This window comes from Gavialis gangeticus, unplaced genomic scaffold (genome assembly GCF_001723915.1).
Source record: "Gavialis gangeticus isolate Ggan-Ray unplaced genomic scaffold, GavGan_comp1, whole genome shotgun sequence".
Classification (NCBI taxonomy): Eukaryota; Metazoa; Chordata; order Crocodylia; family Gavialidae; genus Gavialis; species Gavialis gangeticus.
Window position 1 is genome coordinate 263,930,631 of NW_017729032.1, and position 11,552 is coordinate 263,942,182.

General features: G+C 41.2%; 1 protein-coding gene across 8 annotated transcripts in view; it reads left to right on the forward strand.

Annotated features, from left to right (window-relative positions):
* The window catches only part of ABI3BP (ABI family member 3 binding protein), a 392,420-nt gene that overhangs the window by 92,146 nt on the left and 288,722 nt on the right, over positions 1-11,552 (forward strand). For all 8 annotated transcript variants that reach the window (XM_019523725.1, XM_019523728.1, XM_019523731.1 and 5 more), the window contains exon 6: positions 6,291-6,352. In XM_019523725.1, coding sequence (XP_019379270.1) covers positions 6,291-6,352 — 62 coding nt within the window. The remainder of the gene's footprint in view (positions 1-6,290; positions 6,353-11,552) is intronic.

The window sequence follows — 11,552 nt, forward strand, 5'->3', positions numbered from 1 at the left end:
AGGCAAGAAAGTCGGTCAGTGAAAATGGAAATGGATGCATCAGGGGGTGAGGGACAGGCTGGGGTGAGGGGGGAAGGGGGATGTAGCAGGTAAAAGTGGAGAGGTACCTGGGGAGTCATATGTCTGGCAGGTTGTAGTGTGTCAAAATTCCAATGTCTATATTGAGTCCATGAGTTTCTGTACCTCAGGGGTTGATGAAGTGCAGTTCATAGGCTTGTCTGTGAAAAGTGGTTTGTAAATTCCCTTTGAGGATCAGTCCTGAGAGATTGGAGACAGGTGGTGTTCTGTTCTTGCCTTTGATAGATTTTTCGATCTGCACTCATTCTGGTGTGCAGTTGTTGCTTGGTGTCTCCTACATACTTTCCATCAGAGCACTTGGTGCCCTGATGGAGATCTGTATTATATTGTGAAGATATCTCCATACTGGAGATATTGTTGGCAGGTTTGCATGTCTTGTCATGGCATAGCCTGGATCTGTTCAGTGTGTTTTGGGCTGTAGGAAGTTGACTTCTGGTGATGAGGTTAGTGAGGTTCAGTGCGTGTTTGAATTTACAAACCACTTTTCACAGATGAACCTATGAACTGCACTTCATCAACCTCCTAGGTAGTAGGTACAGAAACTCAGATTCAGTATAGACACTGGAATTCTGGCACACTGCAACCTGCCAAACATCTGACTCCCCAGGTACCTCTCTGCTTTTACCTGTGCTGCTACATCCCCCCTTCCCTCCCTGTGAGTTTTGCTTTCAAGATTTGAGGTGCAGTTTCCCAGAAACCCCTGCACCAATCTGTTTGAAACTTGGCAGACTTCATACCCTCAGAAGGGGCTACCATCCCTGCTGTCTTCATCAAAATCTACCAAAAAAGTACAAAGGCAGTTTCATGCTTCCCCATTATAACCTATGGTCAAAATGTCTAAATAGCATTGAAATAGTGAAACAGTTTAAATGAAATTAAATGGAACAGTGCTTTGAAACGAAACAAAACTTGAAACGAAACACTGTCCTGGTGTAATGGCGAAATGGAAGTCAAAACAAAACAGTGCTGTTTTGCACAGCCCTAGTAGTCAGTGGTATGCATAGATTTTAGTCCTCTGCATCTAGCAAATTCTTTAGCAAAAGTAGGAACAATATTTAAAAAGTGATCATCTGCATAACGAAAGTATTTCCTGTTTAAATTACACGTGATGGAAAGGATGAGCTGGCAGAACTTGAAAAGTGTTGGAACTAGGCATGCTTCAAGTACTGTTGGTGTGCTTCTGCACTTTTGGCTAGTACAAACATCCTTCTTTGGCCATACTAGGGGTTTTGTTGTTTATTTCAGTTAAAGCCTGAGCTGGTGGCAACATGCCATAGAATTTGGCACTGTTACTTTAATTACAGGACATCTCCAAAGCTCAGGATGCTGTTCTGAGAGCAGGGGATTATTATAATCATTTCCTCATTGTCCACTTTATTTAACACCATTTAATTATGGTGCCATTGAAACCTGAATTTCTTTACAGTGACTATTGAAAAAATGTCACAAATATTAACTAATGTTCCTTCCTACCTTAGAATCCCGTGTTAGGCTGGAGGCTTGTATCGTGCTCATTTTACAGTGAACACTTGTCACACAGTAATGATTCTCTGTCCTGAGCAGATTGGAACTAGTGACCTAAGAAAGACAGTCTTTCTCCCTTGTTCCGTTTAATTGAACTGTTCAGGTTCCCTTAACGAAGCACAAGCAAGAGAGCTTTATGGTCTTGTGAGCTGTGAAATGTTGTCTCCACTTGCGTCAATCGCACCAAATGGATAATTTGCAAGGCTAATTTAGGAGATTCTGTGGTGCAATAGCTCTGATTTTATGCTATTTGGGCCACATACTAAGAAGAGGAAGGCTTGTACAAAATGTATTTGACTAGAAAACACAGGTTGGCTTTGTGGACATTCAGGGCTCAGACGGAAGTGATAATTTTTGCCCTATCTGGCCACAGAAAGCAGTTTGTCGCTGTGACCAAACATAACTGCACAGTTGCCAACAGCTTAAAAAATGCCTGGTCAGGTGAAAATCTCACCCCCCATTGCATAAGGTATCAGATAAAGATATTTAAAAATGTAGCGTCTTTTGTAATTTGTGTCTACAGAGTCACAGTCCCTTTTTCTTTGCTTTCCACAAACATGTCTTCAAGTGAATTTTTGATCAAAAGCATGTCATGAACTCTCATGCAAATATGGACTCAGTATTTCCAGTCTGAGTGGAAACAGAAAAAATAACAAATCTCTGAAGAGGTTTTTTCACTTGAGATTTCCAACCCAATTTTGGATAAGATTCAGCTAAACATGGGCCTCAGCTCTGAGCAGCGGCAAGGCTCAAGCTTAGCATAGCTCATGACAAATAAGGGACTGTTGGACATATTCTGGAAGAGGATTGTGCTGATTCTCAATGTAAGTTAGAGCAGCCCCAGGGACTCCGCTAACCTATGGTCACTGCCAAAGCTTGCTACAAGCACCACAGCAGTCCAGTGTAACAACATATTGGCATTATGGGTGTGAGGGGGCAGTAATCAGAAGGCCTCTCTTCCGTGCCTGTATCGGCTATTACAGGGGAATTCTCAAGTGGCCGAGCTTACTGGATCCTCATCTAATGAAGGAAGAAAGGGATTATTAGACAAATGATCAAATCTCTTGAACCTAGTAAGGGTTGATAGTGATCAGTCAGGGTCTTCAAATAAACACTGTAGTTAGTCCAAGCTGAAATATTGACATTCTCCCACCAATAATATTTACATTACTATATTATGTATAACATATTTCTGAATGATGTTTGGGGTAGCTTGTTGATAGCCACCATGCATTTCTGGTGTAGGGGGAGAGGTAGCAGGGACAAATTTTGGCATGGAGGGAAAGAAAATGTTTTCTTCTTAGAGTTAGCATATGCCTTAGATTAGAGGAAGAAATCCCAGCATATGAATTCATAGCAGCAAAATGGGGAGGAGTTTTCAATCCCATTCCTGTCTGTACTCTAGAACCCTTAAACAGGGCAAAACTGGAGTCAGTTAAAACATTTTCAGTTATGTTCTGAGTTCACAATCAAAAAACCAGAACTTTACAGGTAACCCTTTGGAGAGGGAGGAATGAATTAACCAACCAAATCCAGTTTTCATTTTGCTGTTCAGCAAGCAGGTGGAAAAGAATGGCAAGTGAACAACATTTCTTTAAGTAAAAATTATTTTTAAAAGATTCTATTTTCATTCATGTCATAAAATAATTCTGTTTAATATCATCCTCCAGAATTTTAGGTGGGTATCGGTCCAAACATAAATTGAATGGACATTTAGGAAGTGTGAAGTGATGTTTCTGGAAGAAGAGAATTCTAATAAAAATGCAATGCTTTGAACATTATTGACAGGGTAGCATTTTAGAAAAGACTGAGTAAAGTGCAATCCAATGAAGAAACTGGGCACAAAAAGAAAAAAAAATAAACTACATTAAAATGCCACCCATTCCATTCACCTCCAGTCAGATTTCCTGTATGTTTAAATAAAAAAATCTACATGGTGTATTTCATCTGAATGGCAAAAACTGAAGGAACTATTTTGGGTCTAGTTTCCTACAGAAAATATCTGGAATTAATGAAATCCCATGTTGAAGGTACGGAGGAGAAAGAAAACTAAAAGAAATGCAATATAAAGTGTCCAACTGAAGTACATTGTACATCCAAGTACATCCAACTGCGGAAACATTTGGTTCATAGTTTGGATTGGCCTGGAGTTTCCATAATTAAAATGATGTGCTTGTTGCTTGCAGAATCACAGATTAGATTAAATATATACACAAACTCAGATTAAATTTGTACAGTTCCACATAATTCATGTACACATTTTGATTTTTGGGGCTCTAATGGAAAGTTGTTCCTAAGGCCTTTTGTGAGTAGCTACATTTTTTGTTTGTGTGTTTGTATTACTTAAAAGACCCATTGTTTTATATGGCATACAGAGTGAGAGGCCATCCATTTATCTAAAAATGATTACTTCAAACTACCAATGCTATCACAGAATGGGAGGAAAAATAACATCAAACATAGGAAGTGCCTTACTCAAGGCGACTCATGTCAGCAGCAGAACTAGAATTAGAATCCAGGCTATCTGATCCTCTGGCCCTATCCTCTATACAATGCCACCTGGAAACATGAAGTGCTTAATTTCAGTGAAAGGTCAGGTGCTTGGCAGGAATCAGCCGACCCACAGCATCTTTCATAATCAGGCCATTATTTTGTTCTGAGTTGGTGGGGAGCCTATGGCTGGTGGTCCGTTCATGCATACATTTCGAATAACTAGTTATACCCTAGAATCATGTTACTCATTGGTACACACAGCCAGGAGCAGGCCTAGAGGGGGTGTAGGCATTGTTAGACCCCGCTTCAGACTGGACTGTGCCATGGGAGCCTCTGGAAACTTTTTTCAAGTCCCCAAGGCAGGTGAGAATCCCCACTCCCTTCTTCTCCATGCTCAGAGACACATTCTCCCTCCCCCCCACACCCCCCCACAACGTCCCCTCTCTTTTTCTACCTTGTTCTGGCTGCCACTGCTGCTTTTGCCTCTGTCCCTGAGGTGGAGGAAGCTTCATATCTCCTGTCCACCCCAGCCAGGCTGCACAGAGCTGGGCTCAGTGGGAACAGCAGCAGTGGTGATGGGTGAGGAGGTGGGATCCTAACTCTCATCTATGGCTACTGCCACTGTAGCTGTCCCAGATGAGCCCAGCCCCTGCATGGTCTGGCTAAAGGGCAGGAGCAGCTGTGGAACTTTCCCCATCCCCACACAGTAGGGAAAGCAGCAGCAATGAGAGGGGGAAGAGGGGAAGATGGGAGGTGGGGGTGTCTCAGAACAGAGAGGGGAAGACGGGGTGATTCTTAGCCAATTTAAAAGGCCTTTAAAAAGTCCCTGAAGGCTCCCACAATGTGGTCTACCCAGACCCTTTGGGTATGGGGTGGAAGGTTGGTAAAGTCTGGCCGTTGAGGTGCAGTCACTCCAGCAGCAGCATGCATTGCTGTTCCTACAACCCCCTTTGCCAAATCCTAGATCTGCCTCTTCACATAACTGTTTATATAAACTGCTATGACGTCTCTCAGGATGCGTGTATACACAGAAAAATGTTGCAGTAAATGTCAGTGAAAGAAGCAAGCACTACATGTGTTGCTGCAAGCATTCTTTCCTCACTGAAGAATGTAATTGAAGTTGTTATTACCTGTTTCTGTCTCTGTTGAAAGTCACCAGTGAAACATCTATTGACATTCTCTGCTGCAGGATCCAGCCCTTAATCCCTAATGGGCCTGTTCCTCACAATGATTTTGAGTTATAGCTGCTCAGCTTTACTCAAGAACTGGTCCAATCTATATTTATTTTTATAGACAAATATTCTTTCTATTCATTTTTGGAGAGGTCCAGTCCTCAATACATATATTTGTATTATTTGTACCTTGATTCCCACACGAGAGCCCATCTGCTTCAAGAGGGACTATACACAGGAGTAAAGGCATGTGCGCTAGTTTGATTAGAGGATCAGACCCTTAGGCTAGGTACAGACATTCAAAAAACCCAAGGCGGAATTGATTTAAGTTACATGTTTTTCTTTAAGTGGCATAGCTTACATCGTAGCAAACAGACCACACGTTTGCCCTTTGGTGGAGGATATAGACCAGTTTCTAATCATGTATACCAGTAAAAGTGTAGTGTCTGTACCTGGCCTTAGAAAGAGTCTAATAAAATGGACTATTCCTCCTCTATTTACAGCACCACTGCTGTGTAAACCATAAACCAATAAATAATAATCTCTAAAACTCATTCATCCCATGAACTAAAAACCCAAGAACCCCCTTTGTTTTCTCCATTAACACTATGGGGACAAGAGTTGTTCTAAATGAATGTTAAGCACTACTGAAGGGTTGTTGGTTGTAGCTATGTTGGTCTAAGGAGATAGGCAGGCAAGGCTTCTTGGGTAGATGTGATATCTTTTATTAGACCAACTAAATAGATGGGGAAAAGTTCTTTGCAAGCTTTTGGGCACAAACACCCTTCCTCAAGCACAGGGAGACTCTGCACTATTCCGTAGCACTATTGAAGGCATGGAAATATAGCCTCTAGTAGGTTGGAACAAAGAGTAATCTGTAAACAATTGTTACTTCCACAACCTCCAAAAAATCATTCTGAAAGAAGCTTATGTTGCTGGTTTCCTATAAATTACTGTTTTGCTTTGTTCTAACCAATGCCAGTAGTAATTGAGTGTGTTTATTTCTTTTTCTTGTTAAATCAGGTAAAGCAATAAGTGGACAACTCCAGAATACCTACAAGGTGGTGCCTAATGGTCAAACTCAGGTATGTTAGAAGAATGTATTATTCTCAGTGTTAGCCCAGTATTTTGCACTGTCAGTTTTACTTCTCTAAAGGCTGAGTGGCAGCAGATTTTTTAATCCAGGAAAATCAGTGAAGCTTGACATGGAAATTCAAATCCAAGATTCAAACACTGTCTTGAAATATACGTTTGTTTGCATACATTGCTATAATAATGGAGGGCATGGTAAATGAAAACAGCAGAAATGTCCAGATATTTCAGCCATACCCTGGTTTAAAAGGGAGAGTACTGATAGAGTCAGAAGAGGTTGTAGACATTAGGAATTGCTTCCTTCTCTTGGTCCAGTGGAGCCTAGGCTGGCTGACCTGCAAAGCCAATCTGTGTTTTTGTGGAATTTTATGTGATGGAGACTGTGATTGACACCTGCGTGAAGTTACTTGTGCGTGAGTATTTGCATCACTGTAAAAAAGTGGAGGAGACTCATAGCTCATATTGAGTGAGGTAGGTGATCCATAAGCTCTTTACAGATAGTGATATGAAGGCCTTTACATTGTTTGATTAATGCACTTGTGAAATTCTTGACAAATTTTTAAAAAATTGCATTTAGTCATTTTTCCCCATGTATTTTTCATCTGTCCTTCAAGAAAACAGTCGGTGAATGTGGATGCCGTGTTTACAGATGTATGTATTTAGAAATATTTTTAAAAACATTAAATGGCCAAGACACAAACGTCTGAAAGGAAGCATGTTCTGAGTTTAACATGTTGTACCACTGGTAGTACAGGGTCACCTAGACATTCTACCTCATGGCAATCAAGTTTGTCCTCTGTAAGACTGTATTGATTTTCCCCTTGTATTCTAGCTACTTCTAATAGTGATTTTCATTCAAAGACTTTCATCTTTTCAATGGTCATTCTTTTATTGATAATACAAAAATCCTATCAACGAGACCTTAATAAGCTGTGGAACAGTCTCCCAAGAAAAACGGGGGAAGCCAGCATTACTTTGCTGGCTGGAAAGGGCATCTGAGTGATTATTATAGACAACAATCCATAGGACTGTACCTAACAGATCTCTTCCCTGTCTGTAATTTCTGATTTTATCAGATGATGTCTCTGCAATGGAAAGGGGCCCTAAATGTTTTTTTGTGTATGCAGTCTCAGATGCTGTTTTCTCTTTCTCTGATACGAAGGCCTACAGTTGATTCACACTTAGATTTTGTTTACTGCTGTGTGACTTGCAAATCCTTCAGGAATCCTTAGTCAGTTATTCCTTTTCCTTGTTGGAGAAAGTTAATCTATTTATTTAGATGAACAGGCAGTTTAACCATAGCAACTAGCATGCTGCATAAGATCAGAGCAATAACAATAATGCCTCATTTGCTAGCAGCATGGGGATGGTTGGTAATCACTGGAGATTAAAGCTTGAGACAATAATCTAAAGCAAGTTGTATTCAGGAATTCTACCATCCATACTAGAGGTGAGACTACCTCTACATTTCCTGACTGAGCCTAGCTGTTCTTCAAGAATAATGCCTGCTCTGAAATTACACATCACCAGCCTGAGGCTCAGTAAGAGTCATCCAGAAATCAGCAGTGTGAAGTTATAAACTCTTGGATTCCTCCCTCCTCTCCTGCTCAGGCTAAACTCTGGGCCCCTATGCCAGCCCTGTGACACTTGGGTTAAGTACAGACAGTCAAAAAGCCCAAGGTGAATCAATTCAATCTTTGCAAATTAATCTAAGCTGCATAGATTGAATCAATAAGAAAGTGAACAGGCATTCACTTTTGATTCTGGAAATGCAGCCACGTGCCTGCAGTGGCCCAGGCCAGAAGCCAGGGGGTGCTAGATCACACCTCACTGCTGAGCTGGAGCCAATACTAGCCTGCCCACCCTGAAAGGCTGGGTTGTCAAGGAGGTTTTAAAGCATCCTGGGATGCTGCAGAACTGAGAGTTAACTTGATTCTGGAGGGGATCTGGAACAGAAGTTCAAGAAACCAATTTGCCCTAAATCAGTTACTTCTCATACTACATCCATCCAGGTTTATCTCTACTGGTTTTGGCCATTTTGAAAACAATGCATGTGCACTGAACATCTGTTATGTTACAGATTTGAACTGGTTTCCAATTGCTTATACTGGTTTATGTGTAACTTCTGTCTCTAGCCCTGGAGATTCCTTTTAGGCCAGGGTAGTTCTGAGAGGACTTTTAAACATGGCTTTCCAGATGTTTGTGCAGCCTGAGCATAGGGGAAGACTGGAGGTTGGCTTAGATAATGGCCACACCGCTCTTATGCTGTGTGCATATTTATGACAAAAATATTCCAGGGGGAGGTTGCTGCTGACATACACTCCATCAATCCCATTGCTTCAGTGTAGAAAACTTAAAAGCAAGGCTGAGAACTAGCTGTCAGTTGCCTCACTCCTCTGTTGATTTTGTTACTTCAGCTTGCACAGGTGAGGAACCATCGTAGTAGTCATTAGGTGGAGTTATTTTTAATGATGCAACCACATAATCAATGTGAGGCCAGAATGACAGCAAGTTAGGCAAACCATTGTTTGGTTTCATTTTGCTCCATACATGCAGCAGGCTGGTTTCAGAACGTATCTAATTCCAGTCTTAAAAGGAAGGCTCTCAAAAGTTGTCCTGGTGTGCCTCACATACAGGGAAATTATCCTTCTATCCAGTCTTGCTGCCTTGTCAACATGCTTGTGGCAAAATAGTTTTTGTCTTCTTTAGCAGGATCATCCAGTAAATTGTGGGGCTGGGGCAAGCAGCATGACAAAGCAGTAAACAAATGATAGCTCTGGGGACAGCCATTCTTTTTTCCCTTTGTAAACAAAGGGCAGGGGATGGGTGGGGAAAACAATGTAGGAAATAACTTTTTCTTCTGTCTGACTAAAATCCAACAGTTTTATTATGTCAAGATGCAAGGTGGAGTCCCTCTTGACTCTCTAGCCAAAAAGGCTGACTTATAACTTATATGAATATGAACAACATGGCTACTCTTTTAAAACTTCTCCAGAGAGACTGGATCCAACACTGCCATAAGAAGAGTAAAGATGCCCTGCTGTCCCACAGTTTTAGATTATGATATTAATTATATTTGGCTTTAGGAGTCAGGGAGGTCTTAAAGAAGGAAACAAACACCCGCTAGAAGCTGTGTATGAATCTTTTTATTCCTTTGACAAAAACAGAAAAGCAGTTTGTATAGTCCATTTGTATAATGCAAGATATAGTGTATAGGTTTATGAACAAAAGCCAGAAGACCCAGCTTTTGAAACTGTCTGTATTGTTGATTCTTTGTATGAGCTTGGACATGTCTACACACTCATTAATGCACCTTAGATTCTGCAGTTAGTTTAGTGCTTCCTTAATAAATTACTAACTAAATGTGCAGTACCTAAAGTTACTGTGCAGTGGCTCTGGCACATGGTTATTTAGTGACGCTTCCTACACATTAGCCTAATAACACTGCGCAGTACGCGTTAGCATGGTTTTTGCCATGACATGCTAATGCGCATTAAGTGTCTTGTGTAGATGCACCCCTTGAGCACATCTCTTTTGTTCATTCTTTATCTGTCTCATTCTTTTAAATGTGCCAGTCACTCAGGTGTCTAAGGTGCCTGACCTCTTTGTGCTTTATCTGTCTAGAAAATGAGGATACTACATCTCTTAGTGACAGAAATTACAAGCATCACTTAATGGCTTGATGAAGTAAAGCTTTAGATAAATATTAGGTTTTATTTTGGCACTACTAGGGTGAAAGGTTGTGTCACAAATAGAAAAGCACATCAGCTGCCTATACATGTGCTGGTTCATGTTCTAATTAGAATGTGTTGGGACATTTGATTAATCAAGTCTGTTCCATGCTCTAATTAGAACACTCCAGCGTGGCCTCATCTCACATGTATAATCCCCCATGTGTTTTGAAATGCCCATGGAGGCACTTTATCTAAACCTTGTCAAATGAGGTTTAGGTAAAGTGTCTTATGGCCCGTTTTAAATGTGGAGGGCCTTAATACATATAACAACGTGGCACTTAATTAGAACGGCACCTTTTTATACTAAGATACCCTTTGTTAGACTCAAGGCACCCTTTGCAAAATACAAGGATCCCTTCAGAAAATCCCAGATCTTAGCTTTCATTCATTTCTTGACTGGAAAACCACTGCATTAGCAGGTGCATGACAAACAGGTCCAGGGGGGTGTTACTTCCCCTCTGTGTAGCATTGGTCTAGCCGCAGTTAGAATACTGCATCCAGTTTTGGGCACCACACTTCAAGAGGGATGTGGATAACCTTGAGAGGGTTCAGAGAAGAGCCACTTGTGTAGTTAGGGGCCTACAGGCAAAGCCCTATGAGGAGAGATTGAGGGCCCTGAATCTCTACAGCCTCCACAAGAGAAGTTTGAGAGGTGATCTTGTAGCCACCTACAAATTCATCAGGGGAGGGCAGCAAGGAATAGCAGATGCAGGGCATGCCTTAGAGTACCTAGGAACAATGGCCACAAACTGATAGACAGCAGATTTAGGTTAGCTATCAAGAAGAACTTCTCTATGGTAAGGGTTGCCAGAATCTGGAATGGCCTTCCAAGGGAGGTGATGCTCTCCCTTACCTTGGGGTCTTTAAGAGGAGGCTAGACATGTATCTGGCTGGAGTTGTCTGACCCCAGCGCTCTTTTCTGCCCAGGGCAGGAGGGGTCAGACTCGATGATCTGCTAAGGTCCCTTCTGACCAAAACATCTATGAATAGAGCAATTCTTCTGTTGCAAATGTAACTCTTCTGCCAGGTATCAGATGGCAGTAACAAAAGCCAAATCCACTTTAGGGATTTTACACAAATTGATTATCTTAGTTGTTACTAGGTGATGGCTGTTTGGTGGTCTGTGGAACATTTACATGGTGATCTCAGTCTACCTTCCTGTTTATAAATATCCTCCTCATAGAATATTTTAAATTTAACATAGGGTTGCACACTTTTTCATTTTTTCTTAAATGTGTTACTTATCATTTTGAAATTACACCGTTCCAGTGATCTCTGGGTACAAACTTCAAGTTCTATGAAGACCAGTTGCTAATGTCATCAAAAGGCAGATACCTTCCAGTACATGACTTCATGTGTGTCTTTTCAGGGCCTAGTTCTATAAGTCCCCATTTTGACTTTACATGAATCTAGACAATCTGTGAACAAGCTTTGTTAAAACTCAGCCAGTTTTGGCACA